This window comes from Scyliorhinus torazame, chromosome 17 (genome assembly GCF_047496885.1).
Source record: "Scyliorhinus torazame isolate Kashiwa2021f chromosome 17, sScyTor2.1, whole genome shotgun sequence".
NCBI lineage: Eukaryota > Metazoa > Chordata > Chondrichthyes > Carcharhiniformes > Scyliorhinidae > Scyliorhinus > Scyliorhinus torazame.
This window is the reverse complement of record NC_092723.1, coordinates 4,051,090-4,071,507: the sequence shown is the minus strand read 5'-3', so window position 1 is coordinate 4,071,507 and position 20,418 is coordinate 4,051,090. Positions and strand designations below refer to the sequence as shown.

The following is a 20,418-nucleotide window of genomic DNA, read 5'->3' as shown; positions in this document are numbered from 1 at the left end:
CCAGATTTCTCTTTTGTTATATTTCTTTGCCAGCCACAAAGAGAAAAGGTATGGAGGTGGGCACACTCGTATTCTTTGAAACACCCCGGGAGGTTTTATTAAGAGGCATTGCTCATACAATTTGAGATGGAGAACTGCAAATCCCACGCAAACGCTCTGCTGATGTCACTACACATCACATGACACTTCCCTAGCAGGGATGTGTTCTCCGATACGTCATAGGTTATGTGAGTAAATTTGGGTTCCCATCGGCCCAAAGTTTAGCCCCATTCTGTAAAAATGTAAAATAAACCCTGGCGACAGATTGTCTCTGCACATCTTCAATTGGGTAACATTTTGCATATTTAAATATAAGATTACACAGTAAGAATTTTGGGCCAATGACAGAAATGTCAGCAATAGGATGATTCCACTCACTGAAACTGAAGCATTCGCGGTAAGTTTCTCTGTGTTTTTCTTTTAAAAATGCTGACACTAAAGAGTTGAACAGTTGAGGTTAGTATGAGCATGTTAAGTGCTCAAAGGAATAGGACTGGTCAGAAATAAATGTATCAGTTCTCCAAAGGATATTTATGTATGTAATCCTTTCTCTATTTCCAATCTGTTTTGGGGATTAGATTTACCACCATGGTCGCCACACAACAAACCCGGTCAACATTCATCACTTCTGCCATCACCTTCCTGCGGACCCATAGATTTGATGGTTTAGACCTGGACTGGGAGTATCCCGGCTCGCGAGACAGTCCAGCGGAAGACAAAGGCCGTTTCACAGCCTTGGTTCAGGTGAAAGGTCTAAGACTATCATCTTTAATGTAATGTTATGGAATGTTATCTTCAGCAACAAAACCTTATGGGCGGGGCTCACTGTCCTGCCCGCCGGCCAACGGGGTTTCCCGTTGTGGGCAGTCCCACGCCGTCGGGAAACCCTCGGGCTGCCGACGCAACGGAGACTCCCGACAGTGGAGAATCCAGCCCTGTGTCTCTTCCTGCAAACATACAAAATAGGAGCAAAAATAGGCCACTCGGCCCCTCGACCCTACTCTGCCATTGATCTGTTGATCTGTTTGTGTTGAGCTCCACATTCCCCATCCACACCCCGATAATCTTCCTTAGGATAAGATTCTGGTCCTGCTCAAAGCGTTAGACAGCGTGGAATTACAAAATTACAAAATGCTGCAAGTGACACTAAACCTGGGCAGCACGGCAGCATAGTGGTTAGCACAATTGCTTCACAGCTCCAGGGTCCCAGGTTCGATTCCGGCTTGGGTCACAGTCTGTGCGGAGTTTGCACGTTCTCCCCGTGTGTGTGTGGGTTTCCCCCGGGTGCTCCGGTTTCCTCCCACAGTCCAAAGATGTGCATGTTAGGTGGATTGGCCATGATAAATTGCCCTTAGTGTCCAAAATTGCCCTTAGTGTTGGGTGGGGTTACTGGGTTATGGGGATAGGGTGGAGGTGTTGACCTTGGGTCGGGTGCTCTTTCCAAGAGCCGGTGCAGATTCAATGGGCTGAATGGCCTCCTTCTGCACTGTAAATTCTATGAAATCTATGAATAAACCAAGACTGCATCCGCAAGAGCAAATGACAGTGAATGTTGGAAATATGCTGTAAATAGAGAAACTGCTGAAAACATTCAGCAGGTCTGACAGTATCGGGCAGGGGTGGGGGAGGGGGAAGGAAACAGAATTAACAAATTAGGTCAATGATCTTTCATTCGAACTCTCAGATGAAGGAGAGGAATCTAGAAGTAGTGGGCATGGTTTGGAAGTGAAGGGCTGCCTGTTGAAGGAGATGAGGAGTAATTTCCTCTCACAGAGAGTGGTGGGGACTGTCAGGGGGAACACTCAAGGCTGATACTCGTGAAGTGTCAGGGGGGAGTCGAAGGTTGTGTGAACATTAGGGAAGTGGAATCCAGGCAATGGTCCAATCAGGCATCACCTTGTTGAAAGGAGGAGCAGCTCAGATTTCCCTTCTCCTATTTTCTTCCTATTCTCCTGTTCTTCACCAGACCAGCTGAGTAGTGTCAGGATTTTCTGTCGTTAGCTTTTCCAGTCCTTCTCACAGGGAGGCTCTACCTGTCCTGCCGGGGGCCAATGGGAAACCTTCTCCATCCCCGGACAACATGTCACGGGGGACGGGTGGGGGTTGGGGGCGGCGGGGGTGGGGGTGAGAGGGGGTACAATCCCGTCCCATCCAAAGAGCGACACTGAAATAGTTTAGTTTGACCAGGGCCACAGGGAAGTGCAAGTGGTGTCGTGTACATGAATTCATTGACACATCCAGTGGCCGCAACTGAAGTGAAACAGAGGGTCACAGGGGCTGTGACTACTGTAATTATATTCTGGATAATGTTTATCATCATTAAAAATCAAAATATACTCATCATTTGTAGGAATTACTGGTGGCCTTTAAATCAGAGTCAGAAACGACGGGAAAAGCCAGGCTGTTGTTAACCGCTGCTGTGGCTGCTGGAAAAGACACCATCGACGCTGCCTATGACATACCGGACATTTCACGGTGAGTAAAATTTGTAGAGAGATTGAAACTTACAACTGCTGGGAGAGGCTTTTACAATAGATTATTTCATATATTGTGAAAAAGTGGTAGGGGGGAGTGACTTCCCTTGATACCACGGCGGTGTTCGACTGAGCGTAACAGCAAGGACATCGACCAAAACTGGAGTCAGTGGGAATCAGGCGGGAAACTCTCCCCTGGTTGGAGTCATACCCGGCACAAAGGAAGACGGTTGTGGTGGTTGGAGGTCAATCATCTCAGCTCCAGGACATCACTGCAGGAGTTCATCAGGGTCGTGTCCTAGGCCCCAACCATCTTCAGCTACTTCATCAATGATCTCCCTTCCATCATAAGGTCAGAAATGGGGATGTTTGCACAATGTTCAGCACCATTTGCGACTCCTCAGAAACTGAAGACGTCCCTGTCCAAATGCAGCAAGACCTGGGCAGCAGTCTGTGGCAAGTTACAGTCACACCATACAAGTGGCAGGTAATGACCATTTCCAACATTAGAGAATCTAATCAGCTCCACTTGACATTCAATGGCATCACCATCGCTGAATCCCCACTATGAACATCCTGGGGGTTACCATTGATCAGAAACTGAACTGGACCCAGCCACATGAATACTGTGGCTACCAGAGCAGGTCAGAGGCTAGGAATGTTATAGCCCATAACTCACCTCTCGACTCCCAAAGTTTGTCCACCATCTACAAGGCATAATTTTGAGGTGTGATGGAATACTCTCCACTTGAAAGCAGCTCCAACAACACTCGAGAAGCTCAACAGCATCCGGGCAAAGCAGCCCTGCTTAATTGGCACCCCTTCCACAAACATCAGCATCCACTTCCTCCATCACTGATAGTCATAGTTTGTTATTGAGTTTGCAATGCAGAAGGAGGCCATTCGGCCCATCGAGTCTGCACCGGCCCTTGGAAATAGCACCCCACCTAAGCCTAAACTTCCACCCTATCCCCGTAACTCAGTAACCCCACCTATTTTTGGACACTAAGGGCAATTTAGCATGGCCAATCCACCTAACCTGCACATCTTTGGACTGTGGGAGGAAACCGGAGCACCCGGAGGAAACACACGCACACACGGGGAGAACGTGCAGACTCCGCACAGACAGTGACCCAAGCCGGGAATTGAACCTGGGACCCTGGAGCTGTGAAGCAACTGTGCTAACCCCACTTTTCTACAGTGACGCACAATAAGAAGTCTGACAACACCAGGTTAAACTCCAAGAGGTTTGTTTGGAATCACTAGCTTTCGGAGTGCAGCTCCTTCCTCGGGTGAATGCACAATGACAGTGGCTTGTGTACCATGCCCTGCAGGAACTCACCAAGGCTTCTTCAACAGCACCTTGCAAACCCATGACATCTACCACCTCGAAAGACAAGAGCAGCAGGTACATGAGAGCGCCACCACCTGGCGGTTCCTCTCCGAGTCCTGACTTGGAGAAAAATCGCCATTCCTTCACTGTCGTTGTTCAAAATCCTGGAATCCTTCCTCGCCTAACAGGAGCACCTACTCCACATGGACAGCATCAGTTCAAGAAGATGGCTCATCACCACCTCCTCAAGGGGCAGTTAAGGATTGGCAATAAATGTTGGCTTAGCCAGTGACACCCACAAGAAAGAATCTTTAAAAATGAAGCAATTTCCCTTTCTTTCTGAAAAGCAGCCAAAGTTTTTGAATGATTTGAAGATTCAATCTTCGAGACCTCTTCCTTCCTCCCAATTATGGCCTTTTTAAGTCATTTTTTCCAAAGCTTCTGACCCGCCACCATGCATTTGATCAGCGATTCAAGCATGTGACCAATTTTAACAATGCTTCCCATATTATTGATGTGGAGATGCCAGCGTTGGACTGGGGTGAGCACAGTAGAAATACCTCTTCATTCACCTGAGGAAGGAGCAGCGCTCCGAAAGCTAGTGACATCGAAACAAACCTGTTGGACTTTAACATGGTGTTGTAAAACTTCTTACTGTCCCATATTATTGGCTAGCTTAGAATCAATCAAAAACACAGCAGGAATAACAACATGCAGCTGATGTGTCGTTCAACGTTCAAATTTGGACCATACAGGTCCAGTGTATTTATTCGCTTGCTAATTCGGTAAAAACATGCAAGGGTCAGTAGGGGTGGAGGTTCTGTATGAACACTTCGTAAAGGGCACTCGATTTTCAGATAAAATAATTTAGAATATCTCCTGCCATTGCACTGTGGAGGTACTCTGCCCGGTTTTTATGATATTTTACTGGATTTGGCAAGGAGTGTTTCAGCATCCTCCCAGGGAGTGTAGAGGATTAAGGGATCTGTACGGACAAAGGCTGCAACAGGTATGGCGGTTTTAATGCCACGGGTTCTCCTGGACTACAGGGTGATGGAGCAAGAGCCACTGAGAGGGTAAGCTGCACGCAGTGCCCTCTGCCAAGTTGACTGGGGGGTCAGACACTGCACCCAGCTTCTCAGTGTGAATGCCCAGCAATGTTCTCCACATCAAGAGCTTCATATTTGCAATATCCTGCACGGGACCAATGGGGTGGGAATGGGAATGCTTGCTTCCCCGTGTTCCTTGCGGAGAACTGGCTCCCCTGCTAGGTGCAGGTATCTCATTAATCACTGTATCAGAGGTCAGACAGTAAGGTACTTACCAACGGAGAATCCGGATGGGATCCACCGGGCCGTCTACATATCGCTCTTCTAAATGAACTTACTTTTTTATTTTACTCAATATAGACTCCCTGTGTCCTTTTCAGCTGGCGACGAGGATTAAACTGGTTTCCTGTAGAAGCGGCAGTACCTTGGGCTCTCGGGGGGGGGGGTCCCATTCAGGGGGTCTCTTCCATTTAAGGGGGACTTTGGGGGGCTGTGGGAGGGTCTGTTAGGGAGAGGCGGACAGTTTGTGCATTGTGGGGGAGGGTGGCTCTCAGGTAGACTTTTGGGGCAAATCCCTTTGGGGGTCACCCCCTTGGCCCACGGCAAGGTCCACCACATCAGGGCCATGCTGGTAAGTTTCACCAGTGACCCCCATTCGACCACGAGATTCCTAGCCCAGAGGACCGGAGAATCGGGCGATCTTGGAAACTCTGGTGCCGGGCTCATGGATGTAAATAGGTCATTCAGATCCATTCGGATCCAGTTGCATCCATTAGGATCCTCCCGCTGGCGCATGGGTATTAGCCCCAATCCCGCCGTCATGGGGTCCGGAGCACAATGATTGGTTCATTGCCAGACGTCCGATTTGCTGCACGATCGTGATCCACATTGCTGAGAATCCAGTCCCTAACACGGGGTTACAGTAAAGTCATTTGATATTTCCTATCATCTGAGAAAATGGGGTGGTGGGGGGATTCTCTGCCATTCACCACCGCTAGCAGAGTTCCTAATGCGGCGGGGTATCTCAAAAAGGGAAGCGCCAATCCCGTTCCGATGCTCTGGTCCCCCGTTGGCAACTAGGAGCGAACTGCCTTTACTTCCTCTTTTTCTTAGCAGAAAGCACTTAACAGCTTTAGGTGTGGTCAGGAGCTGTCAGTCATAGCGAGATGTTTATAAACATTGAGGTTAGGTTCAAAGCAGGGTGATTGAGATGCAGACGCAGACTCGACCTGCTAGATAGTGCCCCCATGGGACCCCCCTCGCTACCTCAGGACCACCCCTCACCAGTCCCCCCAGCCCTCGCCGAAGCTCCCCCGGCCAGCGGCATGGCCCCCCCCTAATTGTGGCGGCGATGGACACAGTTCGCAGCTGCCACACGAGGTTGACGAAAACTGAGAGCACACGTGCCCCTCGCCGTCGGGAACTCGGCCCATCGGGGGCGGAGCATCGGGGGGGGCGCCTTCAGGTGACATTCTAAGGCCGTCCCAGCGGCGTGCGGCGTACTCCCCAATGATGCCATTTTGAAAGGGTGGAGCCTCCCGATTCGGTGGTAAAAAGGGATTCTCCACCCGATCGCTGATTACGACATAGGCGTCCGGCAGCAGAGGTTCCCGCCCAAAGTCTCCCAAATGGAGAATCAAGTCCATGATTCTCCATCCAGTCAACACTGCCATCTGGTGGCTTCACTGAGAAATAAAGAAGCTTCTTCATCTCGAGTTGTTTTAGCTCCAATCATCAAAGATCAGATGCAAACCTGGAGCTCCCACTGGGAATCAAACTATTGGAACCACTGACCGAGTAATATTTATGATTATTATTATTATTATTTTTTTAATTTAGAGTACCCAATTCATTTTTTCCAATTAAGGGGCAATTTAGCGTGGCCAATCCACCTACCCTGCACATCTTTGGGTTGTGGGGGCGAAACCCACGTAAACACGGGGAGAATGTGCAAACTCCACACGGACAGTGACCCAGAGCCGGGATCGAACCTGGGACCTCGGCGCCGTGAAGCAGCAGGGCTACCCCACTGTGCCACCGTGCTGCCCTATAATTATTATAATTAACTGGTAAAAAGAACTTTGCATTGCAATGCTTCACTCAGTGACTTGTTTTCGACAGATCTCTCGACTTTATCTGTGTGATGGCGTATGATTTTCATGGGGCCTGGGATAACGTCACAGGGCACAACAGCCCCTTGTATCATGGCTCTGAGGACCGAGGGAAGTTTTTTTACTTTAATGTTGTAAGTATGTCAAACCAGATCTCATCTTCCTCATCGCTGAAATATTTTACTGACAAGTCATTCTTAGTTTGTAAATCCTTAATAAAACCATCAAAGCTGAATTATCTTGCAGGACTATGCTGTGAAATACTGGCGAGATAACGGTACCCCGTCAGAGAAACTAGTTGTTGGATTTGCAACATACGGACGTAGCTTCACCCTCAGCACCTCCCAAACAGGTGTTGGTGTCCCCGTGTCTGGAGCTGGTCAGGCTGGCCAATTAACCAGAGAGGCTGGATTCTGGGCCTACTATGAGGTAATTATGCTGAAAACGTGATTTAATTATCACAAGATCAATTCTCTGTAGCTTATGGTTAACAGAAATTATTCAGAATTAAATTGCGGGGAAGCAAAGGCTTGGATTTTCCTCACAAGGCTTCGCAACACTGACATTTGATTTGATTTTAATTTGATTTGATTTATTGTCACATGTACCGAAGTACAGTGAAAAGTGTTTTTCTGCGGCCGAGGGAACGTACACAGTACGTACATAGTAGACAAAAGAATAATCGACATAGAACATTGACAAATGGTACATCGACAAACAGTGATTGGTTACAGTGCGGAACAAGGGGCCAAACAAAGCAAATACATGAGCAAGAGCAGCATAGGGCGTCGTGAATAGTGTTCTTACAGGGAACAGATCAGTCCGAGGGGGAGTCGTTGAGGAGTCTTGTAGCTGTGGGGAAGAAGCTGTTCCTATGTCTGGATTGATGTGTTGGGTACTCTGGATCTGTGGAGACTGCATTTACCTTAGCAGCAACATAGACAGGCTACCAACACTTGTAATAGTACAACTCTATTTTATTTAACTAAGAGCTGTTAAACATACTTGCACTGTGGGTCGACACTATGTTAGATTGACTGAAGACCTATGCCTAACCTGACCAGCCTATACTGCTAGCACATGGTGGATGTTTGTGCTACTGACTGCGGGCTCTGTCTGTCTCAGAGGCTGCATCCCAAATGAGCGGGAAAGCTAGTGCCCTCTGTCTTCATAGTGACCGTGCCCTAACTGGTGATTGGCGTCTGTGTTGTGTGTGTTGATTGGTCTTGCAGTGTGTCAATCAGTGTGTGTCTCTGCACCATCATATACTGATGTGTATATTATGACATGGATGTGCGAGTCTTCAGGCTTCTGTACGTTCTGCCTGATGGAACGGTCTGGAAGAGGACAATGCCTGAGTGGGAGGGGTCTCTGATAATGCTGCCTGCCTTCCTGAGGCAGCGGGAGGTGAAGACAGAATCAATGTGGGGGTGACAAGCTTGTGTGATGCGTTGGGCTGAGTTCACCACACTGCAGTTTTCATCAGATTTCATCAGGGTCAAATCAGGAGAATCCAAAGAGCTTTTACAGATACATAAAGGGCAAAAGAGTAACTAGGGAGAGAGTAGGGTCTCTTAAGGATCTACAATGTCATCTATGTGCGGATCCACAAGAGATGGGTGAGATCCTAACTGAATATTTCTCATCGCTATTTACTGCTGAGAAAGGCATAGATGTTAGGGAACTTAGGGAAATAAATAGTGATGTCTTGAGGAGTGTACATAAGAACATAAGAACTAGGAACTGGAGTAGGCCATCTGGCCCCTCGAGCCTGCTCCGCCATTCAATGAGATCATAGCTGATCTTTCTGGACTCAGCTCCACTCTCCAGCCCGTACACCATATCCCCGAATCCCTCTATTCTTTAGAAAGGTATCTATCTTTTTCTTCAAAACGTTTAAAGAAGGAGCCTCAACTGCTTCACTGAGCAAGGAATTCCATAGATTCACAACCCTTTGGGTGAAGAAGTTCCTCCTAAACTCGGTCCTAAATCTACTTCCCCTTATTTTGAGGCTATGCCCCCTAGTTCTGCTTTCCCCGACCAGTGGAAACAACCTGCCCGCATCTATCCTATCTATTCCCTTCATAATTTTATATGTTTCAATAAGATCCCACCCCCCGCATCCTTCTAAACTCCAATGAGTACAGTCCCAGTCTACTCAACCTCTCGTCATAATCTAATCCCCTCAACTCTGGGATCAACCTAGTGAATCTCCTCTGCACTCCCTCCAGTGCCAATATGTCCTTTCTCAGGTAAGGAGACCAAAACTGAACACAATGCTCCAGATGTGGCCTCAACAACACCTTATACAATTGCAGCATAACCTCCCTAGTCTTGAACTCCATCCCTCTAGCAATGAAAGACAAAACTCGATTAGCCTTCTTAATCACCTGTTGCACCTGCACACCAACTTTTTGCGACTCGTGCACCAGCACACCCAGGTCCCTCTGCACAGCAGCATGTTTTAACATCTTACCGTTTAAATAATAATCCATTCTGCTGTTATTCCTCCCAAAATGGATAGCCTCACACTTGGCAACATTGAATTCCATCTGTCAGACCCTAGCCCATTCACCTAACCTATCCACATCCTTCTGCAGACTTCCGGTATCCTCTGCACTTTTTGCATTACCACTCATCTTAGTGTCGTCTGCAAACTTTGACACATTACACTTGGTCCCCAACTCCAAATCATCTATGTAAATTGTGAACAACTGCGGGCCCAACACTGATCCTTGAGGCACCCCACTAGTTACAGGTTGCCAACCAGAGAAACACCCATTTATCCCCACTCTCTGCTTTTTGTTAGTTAACCAATCCTCTACCCATGCTACCACTTTACCCTCAATGCCATGCATCTTTAGTTTATGCAGCAACCTTTTGTGTGGCACCTTGTCAAAAGGTCATATTACAGAGAAGGAGGTGCTGGAAGCTTTAAAGCGCATCGAGGTAGATAAATCCCCGGGACCTGATGAAATGTAACCCAGGATGCTGTGGGAGGCTAGGGAGGAAATTGCGGTCCCCTAGCAGAGATATTTGAATCGTCGGCAGCCGCAGGTGAGGTGCCTAAAGATTGGAGATTAGCAAATGTGGTGCCTATATTTAAGAAGGGCTGCAGGGAAAAGCCTGGGAACTACAGGCCGGTGAGCCTAACATCTGTGGTGGGTAAGTTGTTAGAAGGTATTCTGAGAGACAGGAATCTACAGGCATTTAGAGAGGCATGGACTGATTAGGGACAGTCAGCATGGCTTTGTGAGTGGAAAATCATGTCTCACGAATTTGATTGAGTTTTTTGAAGGGGAAATCAAGAAGGTTGATGAGGGCAGAGCAGTTGACGTTGTCTACATGGACTTTAGCAAGGCCTTTGACAAGGTACCGCATGGTAGGTTGTTGCATAAGGTTAAATCTCACGGAATCCAGGGTGAGGTAGCCAATTGGATATAAAATTGGCTGGACGGCAGAAGACAAAGGGTGGTTGTGGAGGGTTGTTTTTCAAACTGGAGGCCTGTGACCAGCGGTGTGCCTCAGGGATCGGTGCTGGGTCCACTGTTATTTGTTATTTATATTAATGATTTGGATGATAATTTAGGAGGCAGGGTTAGTAAGTTTGCAGATGACACCAAAATTGGTGGAATCGTGGACAGTGGAGAAGGTTATCTAGAATTGCAACGGGACCTTGATCAATTGGGCCAGTGGCCTGATGAATGGCAGATGGAGTTTAATTTAGATAAATATGGCGTGATGCATTTTAGTAGATCGAATCGGGGCAGGACCTACTCAATTAATGGTAGGGAGTTGGGGAGAGTTACAGAACAAAGAAATCTAGGAGTGCAATTGGAGTCACAGATGGACAGGGTGGTGAAGAAGGCATTCGGCATGCTTTGTTTCATTGGTCAGAACATTGAATACAGGAGTTCGGAAGTCTTGCTGAACTTGTACAAGACATTAGTAATGCAATTGCATGAAATTGGGACTAGCTTAGTTATTAAAACTGGGTGGCATGGACAAGTTGGGCCAAAGGGACTGTTTTCATGCTGTGAACCTCTATGACTTGCAACTAATTTGGCAATGTCATAACAGGCACCACCACAGTAGGAAGTTCAAATCCTCACCAAAAATATGAAACCATATAGGGCAGCAAGGTAGCATAGTGGTTAGCACAGTTACTTCACGGCTCCAGGGTCCCATGTTCGATTCCCGCCTGGGTCACTGTCTGTGCGGAATCTATTCTATGATTCTTTCTGACTCTAAATGGGGGTCAGAACCCCAGACAAGGGACTGCGTTTTACATGTTCCCACAGAACATGTTTTTGGTGGGGAGTTTGAGGGGACGTAATGCAGGACGGATACCTAATCACATCTTCTCACCCACACCCGAGCTCTCTCTCCCCGCTTGAGTTGAATTTCCCTTAGATTCAGGGCCCAAATTGGATTAACTATCGTGGTCCTTCCAAGTAAAGACTGCCCAGCAGGTCACGTGGACAGGGCCTAATGGCTGCTGTGACCGGAGTTGAAATCTCTTACGGGTGGAATCAGAGATGTTCCACACAGATTGGAGGAGGCTTTTGATTACTTTAAGACTCAACAGTCTTGAAAAGGAAAGATGACATGGCCTCTCTTTCCCGCTATAATGTTGCCGGCAGATTCCACAGTCTCTCAGTTTTTGGATGAAAGGATTTAAAAACCAGGGGGTGGTTTCAATCACGAGGCTAATTAATTGTGGTCTTTCATAGTGAAGAAGGCGTTTCAGTCACATGGTAAACAACCAATTGATATGCAAGGGAAGGTAGATAATGACCTCAGCGTGTCGTTTTCGATAATCTGTCTCAATCAGCTTCCTTTGTTAGATGACAGACCTGGTTGGATACTGTTTAGACATGTTCATTCAGGGGAGACTCCTGCCCATAATAATCCAATTTGGAACTTCCCAGAAAGTCGCAAAAGTCAGGTGACCCTTTGGCGGTCATCTTGCAGTTCACCAGGGTCCATTTCAAAAGAAATATAGTTTTTTAAAAACTGTAATATCTGCATGCAGTGGGATGATATAATAAGGTAAATATTGCATCTGTCTAGATATGTGGTAATACCACAATATATGATTATTGTCATGCCCAGTAAAGATATATAATATTCCTAACTTCTAAACTTTATACATTGTGGACTTTTCTTCTACAAAATGGACAATGTTCTGCAAAGATGGTCACCAGAGATCAGGGGCGGGATTCTCCGACTCCCCGCCGGGTCGGAGAATCACCGGGGGCTGGCGTGAATCCTGCCCCCACCAGTTGTCGAATTCTCCGGCACCGGATATTCGGCGGGGGTGGGAATCGCGCTGCGCTGGTTGGCGCCGCCCCCCCCCCCCCGGCGATTCTCCGGCCCGCGGTGGGCCGAAGTCCCGCTGCTGGAATGCCTGTCCCGCCAGCGAGAATCAAACCACCTCTCTTACCGGCGGGACAAGGCGGCGCGGGCGGGCTCCGGGGTCCTGGGGGGGGCGTGGGGCGATCTGGCCCCGGGGATGCCCCCACAGTGGCCTGGCCCACGATCGGGGCCCACCGATCCGCGGGCGGGCCTGTGGCGTGGGGGCACTCTTTTCCTTCCGCCTTCGCCATGGTCTCCACTGTGGCGGAGGCGGAAGAGACCCCCTCCACTGCGCATGCGCGGGGATGCCGTGAGCGTCCGCTGACGTCCCCGCATATGCGCCGCACGACAAAGTCATTTCCGCGCCAGCTGGCGGGGCACCAAAGGCCTTTCCCGCCAGCTGGCAGGGCGGAAATCAGTCCGGCGCGGGCCTAGCCCCTCAAGGTGAGGGCTCGGTCCCTCAAGGTGCGGAGAATTCCGCACCTTTGGGGCAGCGCGATGCCGGACTGCTTCGTGCCGTTTTTGCCGCCGGTCGGCGGACATCGCGCCGATTGCGGAGAATCCCGCCCCAGATCTGACTTGTTTGTTCAAAAACGGTCTCACTGCCTCAGAAGGACAAAAGGATAGATTCCAGAGTAAGAGGTTTCGACTACATCCATCCTGAAACCATCCAAAATTATTCCTGAATGGTGTGGGCCTTACTGAACCAAAGAAGGTGTTTGGCTTAAACCCCTCAGGATGAATATCCTGAAACAATAAACTGGGTGTGCCTAATCAATCCACATATTTGGAAAGGAAACTGCAATTGTCAGGAGTCATATTGTAAAATTGTAAGGGAACCATATTTGTTCCCTATTGATCTCTAAATGCTGACTGCAAAACGGGAGACGGGGCAAAGGCCAACACCACCCATTCCTGTAGGGAACTGGAGGCTGGAACGGTGTAAGGTCTCCAAACCTGTTCCTTTTCGGGTCACCCAATTGAATAAACTCACCCCCGGTAACGAGACAACTGTTGTCATGACTGTCAGAAAGTCCATCCCTTCAAGACAATCCTGAAAGGACTGCTGAGTGTAGGCTGAGGTTTTCCAGCAGCCCACATCCACGGCCCCTCCCCCCACAGCCCCCCCCCCCCCCCGCCCCCGCGCACGGCAGGGCTCCCGCCACAGGGGCAGCTCGCAATTTGCCAAAGGCAGGACGTTCCTGTCCCACTGAAGTCAATGGAAATTTACATGTCTCGCCCATTCCGACAGGGAACCCTGTCCATGACAATATTTACTCGCAAGGCACAAGAAATGTTAACGTCTGCATCATCAAGTTTGACAATTCGAAACGTCTACAGTATATTCCTTTAAAAAAGACTTCATGAGATGATAACTCCCTTATCCCATTGTGATTAAGTTTCTCAGAATTAAAAAGATAATGCGACTCATTAAATATTCAACATTCCTTTTCTGTAATAAGTGTTGGCTGCAATTAAATATCTTTTATTGAGGGTGGCATGGTGGCGCAGTGATTAGCACTGCTGCCTACGGCTTTGAGGACCCAGGTTCGATCCTGGCCCCGGGTCACTATCTACTCTCTAGGGAACCTCCAGCAACCATAACAATGTTGCATTAGACCCTCTATAGGTAAACAAGTAAATGATTAGAATCAATCATAATCTGACCTTTTACAACCTCTTAATTACAATTGTAGCAGACAAAAGGTCTGGATACCTTCATCTGGATTCTTTAATAATATTACTGCAACAAATATAGATAGTTTAACCCAGGCATTTATTAGCATTACTGCCACAAATATAAAATACAATATATATACCAATTGATTACACTCATCAGACTTTATCCTTAGTAAGACAACTATCCACCTTGATGCTTCAGTCTCTCCAGGGCAAAAAAATTCTGATTTCAGCGGAATCTAAGTAATTAGTGAATTTTGTGACACTCTGTGTTGTTGATCCTGTGTGAGTATGATTGAAATTCTGCAGTCTTGGAAAAGAAACCTTGCAGTCAATATTGATGAGGAGACCAGGGTAATATATGGGAATATGCCAATCAGATTTCGGTCTGATGTTGAATGAAGAAGACTCAATCCTACTACTCTGGTGTACTTAAGTCCTTGAGAAGATATTCGGTATGGCCTCAAAATCCGATACAGTGGTTAGCACTGTTGCTTCACATCGCCAGGGTCCCAGGTTCGATTCCCGGCTTGGGTGACTGTCTGTGCAGAGTCTGCATGTTCTCCCCGTGTCTGTGTGGGTTTCCTCCGGGTGCTCCGGTTTCTTCCCACAGTCCAAAGATGTGCAGGTTAGGTGGATTGGCCTAGTGTCCAAACGTTATGTGGGGCTATGGTGATAGGGCGGGGGAATAGGCCTGGGTAGGGTGATCTTTCAGAGTGTCGGTGTAGACTCGATGGGCTGAATGGCCTCCTTCTATGTTGTAGGGATTCCATGATTCAATGAAATAGGACTGAAACTCAGGGCAAACAGGGTTAATCTGGTCAATATATTAACAATGCTTATTGATTTTGATTGACAGGTCTGTACATTTTTGAAAATTGCTACCATAGAGATGATTGAAGACCAGCTGGTTCCTTATGCATTCAAGGACAATCAATGGGTTGGATATGACAATCAGCAGAGCTTTATAACCAAAGTACGTGTTTGAAATCTGTCTCCATTATCGCGCACATGTATTCAATTTACTGTCCAATAGCACTCACGATCAACACAGATCAGCAATAAATAATTTTATTTAATTATTAGTTTTAATCAATGGAGCTTTTCTCAATCATCCATTTGAAAATCCGTCGATCAGCATGGTAGCACAGTGGTTTGCAATGTTGCTTCACAGCTCCAGGGTCCCAGGTTCGACTCCCGGCTTGGGTCACTGTCTGTGCGGAGTCTGCACGTTCTCCCCGTGTCTGCGTGGGTTTCCTCCGGGTGCTCCGGTTTCCTCCCACAGTCCAAAGGTTAGGTAGATTGGCCATGCTAAATTGCCCTTAGTGTCCAAATAAAAAGGTTAGGTGGGGCTACGGGGATGGGATGGAGGTGTGGGCTTATATAGGGTGCTCTTTCCAAGGACCGGTGCAGACTCGATCGGCCCAATGGCCTCCTGCATTGTAAATTCTATGAAAACTGGTTGGTTAATATCGTCAAATTTTTACTGATGCATTGTTCCTCCCCTACAGGCGAGGTCCAAGAAATCTCAAAACAATATAAAAGTATCCAGGGTCTCCATCCTTTAAACTCTCTTGTTTGACGAGGAACTGAATATTTTTCAGGCGTATAGGAGCGGAATGTTAGAGCCAATAAATATATTTCACAGGCAATGACAAGGAAAAGCATGAGGTCGCCAATAAAATGCCCATTTTAATGAACTCTTCTTACTGATATTTTGATATCTTTACATCTGCAGGTTCAGTGGTTGAAGGATAACAATTTTGGCGGTGCTATGGTGTGGACTGTGGACCTGGATGATTTCAGTGGATCTAAATGCAGTGAAGGAGTTTACCCTTTGATCAACACATTGAAGACACTCCTGAGCATTAATGGTTTGTATAAATTATTCTTGGGGCCGGTTCATTCTATGAGCTGGATGGTGAGAATGTTGTTTAGGTTTAGCCCATCGCATCTCCTACCCGCCACCCCCCACACCCCCCCCACGCCAACCCCCGCTCCCCCCCACCCCGCTCCCTCGAGTTCAAACCACCCAGAATATGACTAAAACTGAATGTTGTTTACCAATCCACTTGATGATGTCAGCTGCTGTCAATGACCATGGAACGCCCAGGATCTCGTGAAAATGTGACGGTTCGTTATGGTTAATGAAGCTTCAGTGCGTTGCATGGTGCACACCTGGAAACATCCCTCTCTCTGACAGTGTACATGGAGAGTCAGTATAGTAAAACCTTGGCCCTGTATCTGGTAGCTTCCAACCTGGGATCCCCCTGGTGAAATTGTTCTGTGCAATGCCTCTGAAGAGAAGTCTGGATGGTGAATCACTGGCCACGGAATATTAGTCCATCTGAATGGTTAGTTCATCCCTGGAGGTGAAGAATGTGCGGAGCTCATGGGAAGCTCCATTGAGGACCCTGGCCAGCACCTCATGATGATGTTATCCATTTGTCAGGCATCTTTGAGTTCCTGAGTTCTACGAAAGGACAACACCTCTAATGTCATGATGTCTATGTTTCCCTCATGATCTATCTGGTCTGTTGTGGGTAGGAAGGCTCTGACGAGGGAACCAGCAAAGTACAGCTCCTTCCCACACTTGTAGATGACACTGAGGTTGTAATGTTGTAGCTTTAGCATCATTCGGTGCAGGCGCAGTGTGAAGAGGCTGTTTTAAGAAGAGTTACGAGTGGCTGATGATCCGTTTCAACAGTTGCAGGCGACGATATATGAAGTCATGAAATTTCTGATAGGTGAAGAATCAGAGCGAGGAATTCCTATTCGATCTGAGCATAATGGGTCCCAGTGTCAGCGAGGACCCTTGATGCATCGACATTGGTCTCTCACCCTGGAGTTAGGCTGGGCCAAGTCCATGCTGGGAGGTGTTTGCTGATATAAGTACGGGTGCTCGACTGTCAAAGTTTTAATAGTAATCAATAATCTTTATTGTCCCAAGAGGGCTTACATTAACACTGCAATGAAGTTACTGTGAAAAGCCCCTAGTCGCCACACTCCGGCACCTGCTCGGGTACAGAGAAGGAGAATTCAGAATGTCTAATTCTCCTAACAAGCACGTCTTTCAGGACTTGTGGGAGGAAACCGGAGCACCCGGAGGAAACCCACGCAGACACAGGGAGAACGTGGGAATCGAAGCTGGGACCCTGGCGCTGTGAAGCAACAGTGCTAACCACTGTGCTAGCATTCATGGGTCTGAGAGTGCCGGTTTGAGATTGTTGAAGACCCTGTGTGGTGCTCCAGCCAGCAACATTCAATGTCCTGGTTGAGGTGCGATCAAAGAGGCCCAGTGCCCTCACTGTAACAAGGAATAAACTGAGAGAGATAATTTGTCATTACAAGGAAGCAGCATGGAGCGTACTTGTCCACCGGGAATGACCATTTGTCGCACAGCCATTGTCTTGGCTGCATCAGGATTTACGCCATTGTTTGTGAATAAATGACCCACATAAGAGCCCCAGTTAACCCAGAATCTTCACTTCGCAGGGTTATGTTTCAGCAGTACGGTCCTGATTCTGTCGAGAATGAGACAAATACGTCCATCATGTTGTTGCACAGCACGGTCCCAAACCAGGATGTCATTGACAATGATTTCTCAGGATTTACCTCCATGCAGCGCTGGAAGACTTCACTGCCAGTGGAGATCCCATTAGGCAAACAAAGAATCTGCGGACCCGAGACACGGATGTGGTTCGTTTTGAATTTCTTCATCGAATGGGATCTGCCTCAACCCGCATTTCACATCGAGGATGCTGAACACCTGAGCATTTGGCATGTCTGCTGTCACCTGTCCCACTGTCTCCAGAGGGTGCTGAGGTCAGAGCAACACCTTGTTCACGTGCACTGGGTCGATGCACATCCTGACCGAGACATCCTTCATTACTGCAGCCACCATTGCTGAAACCCATCCTGTGGCCTCGTCTATAGGAGTTAGGACGCCCAGTGTTGTCATCTGATGCAGCTCGTTGTCTACTTCCTGCTTCATGGCTCTCGATATTCTTCTCAGAGTGCAGACTGTTGGTGGTATAGAATCATCTAGTCCCATGTGATATATTACTGGTAACTTACCAAAGACGTCACGGTTGAAGAGGTCTCTCTACTCTCCCATTTCTGGGGCCTGGTGTTGCAGAGCCTGTACCTCTGGACCGGTTGGATAAGCCCCAGTTTCATGCTGTCCCGAAGACTCCGCAGTGACCTTAGATTCTTCTTGAATATGTGAAATTTGAAACTTCCCTCTGTGCAATGGAGAGTCGCTGCACCATCAACGGTTTGTCTGCCATAAAATCCCTCAGTACTGGGACCGGTGCTGAATATGGGTCCAGCTCCTGTAGCATTCGGCTGCACAATAAGTTACACTTTACTCCAGTGTCAATCTTTACATTCGGTTTTGCGTTGCTGAAAATCATGTTCAAGATGGTGAAGATCTCACCGATTTCTGTGACGGTGTTGACACTCTCACAGGAGAGGGCTCAGAGAATTGCCGGGGGCAGGCGTTGTCAACAACCCCCGACCGGCGTGGCACGGACTTCGTCCCTGCTCGAATACCGGCGGGAAAGGCCTTTGGCGCCACGCCAGCCGGGGCCGAAGGGACGGAAGTCCGCGCATGCACGGGAGCGTCAGCGGCTGCTGACGTCATCCCCGCGCATGCGCAGGGGGGGGTCACTTCCGCATCAGCCATCGCGGAGGCTATGGCCGAGGGGAAGGAAAAGAGTGCCCCCACGGCACAGGCCCGCCCGCGGATCGGTACACCCCGATCGCGGGCCTGGCCACCGTGGGGGCACCCTCCCGGGCCAGATCGCTCCGCGCACCCCCCACCGGTAAGGTAGCTGGTTTGATTCACGCTGGCGGGACTGGCATGACAGCAGCGGGACTTTGGCCCATCGTGGGCCGGAGAAGCTCTGGGGGGAGGCCTGCCGACCGGTGCGGCGCGATTCCCGCCCCCGCCGAATTTTCGGTGCCAGAGAATTCGCCGGCCAGCGGGGGCGGGATTCACGCCACCCCCCAGCGATTGTCCGACCCGGCGGGGGGTCGGAGAATCCCGCCCAATTATGTTTGGAAGCCTGCCCACCACTGATGTTGCACTGACTGCTCTGTAATTGCTGGGTTTATCCTCACGACCTTTTCTGAACAAGGATGTACATTCCAAGTCTCCAGCCTCGAGAATACAGGAAGATTATAGCCAGCGCTCCTACAATATCCATTCTCCCCAGCTTCAATCCCCTTGGATGTATCCAATCTCATCACCTTCCACCTCCAGGCAGCACTTTTTTCATTCAAAGTGCTTTGCAAATGCAAATAGGTGTGAAAGAGAACTTCCTGATTTGAAGTTTATTGGTGTATTGCCACATTTTGTGCAGCTTATCCTGTTGACACAGTGTAATTATCCGTGGAAGCAACTGAGTCTGACAAGGAAATGAAAGATTTATCAAAAGAATATGATCGAAATGATTCAAATACTAATTTATATTTTCTTTTACAGAATGTAAGCCATCATCAGATACAATACCAATGCCCGCAGCCACACCCGTCAATACAACCTCATTCAGCGGCTCTGTAACTACTGTTATTACTGTAATCCACGAATTTTGCCAAGGCAAGGTTGATGGGTCATATTCCGATCCAGCTGATCTTAGTAAATATTACCAGTGTCACAGTGGACGAACCCATCATATGATATGTGCTGAAAGTCTGGTCTTTGACCAGAATTGTAATTGTTGCAATTGGCCTTAATTAATGTGAAGGTAAAAAATACATTTATTTGCAACACACAGCCTCAAAACATGAATGAACATTAAACGGTGCAAAATGAATTTGCTAATCTGCCGGTTTGTCTTTGTAGTTACCAGATTTCAGATTGTGTCTGAGGTAACCACAGCTTTATTTTAATATTATTAAATTGATTGTTGTGATAAATTACATGTTTAGGAGCAAACTATTTTTAGGATTAATAAATACATTGGCAGAGAATCACACAAATGAAACTTGTTTGCCTATTTCTCATTGGAAACTGGGGCAATGGTGCCAACAAAACAGCTGAACATAATTGTGTGATTTTCAAATCACTCCAAGATACAGTAAACAATGACATTGTTTAATTTGTTAAAATGGTCTTATTTCCTCTCTGTAAGGTTTTATCTTTCAGAACCAAAACAAAATAAATTGAAAGATTTAAATAACCTTGGATTGGACACTTTGGGGTATTTTGTTTGGGATATTAAACTCCCCCTGTCTCAGATTTATTTGCACTCACCCAGAAAGGCTCAGGTGTGAGCCTGGTTCAATGAACAAGTTTCATCCTCGGAAAGTTAGACTGATATCCCACCCAAACAAAAGAAAGCAGCAGCAAAATAATGTTGAAGCTCCAC

General features: G+C 47.8%; 2 protein-coding genes across 2 annotated transcripts in view; both read left to right on the top strand.

Moving 5' to 3' along the window:
- The window catches only part of LOC140393642 (acidic mammalian chitinase-like), a 32,278-nt gene extending 12,048 nt beyond the window's left edge, over window positions 1-20,230 (top strand). The window contains exons 5-11 of the mRNA XM_072479918.1: window positions 618-783; window positions 2,390-2,514; window positions 7,017-7,140; window positions 7,253-7,435; window positions 14,904-15,020; window positions 15,783-15,918; window positions 19,533-20,230. Of these exons, the coding sequence (XP_072336019.1) occupies window positions 618-783; window positions 2,390-2,514; window positions 7,017-7,140; window positions 7,253-7,435; window positions 14,904-15,020; window positions 15,783-15,918; window positions 19,533-19,783 (1,102 nt within the window). The 3' untranslated portion in view covers window positions 19,784-20,230. The remainder of the gene's footprint in view (window positions 1-617; window positions 784-2,389; window positions 2,515-7,016; window positions 7,141-7,252; window positions 7,436-14,903; window positions 15,021-15,782; window positions 15,919-19,532) is intronic.
- LOC140393643 (uncharacterized) overlaps window positions 1-20,418 on the top strand; it is a 411,041-nt gene that overhangs the window by 20,805 nt on the left and 369,818 nt on the right. The window lies entirely within an intron of this gene.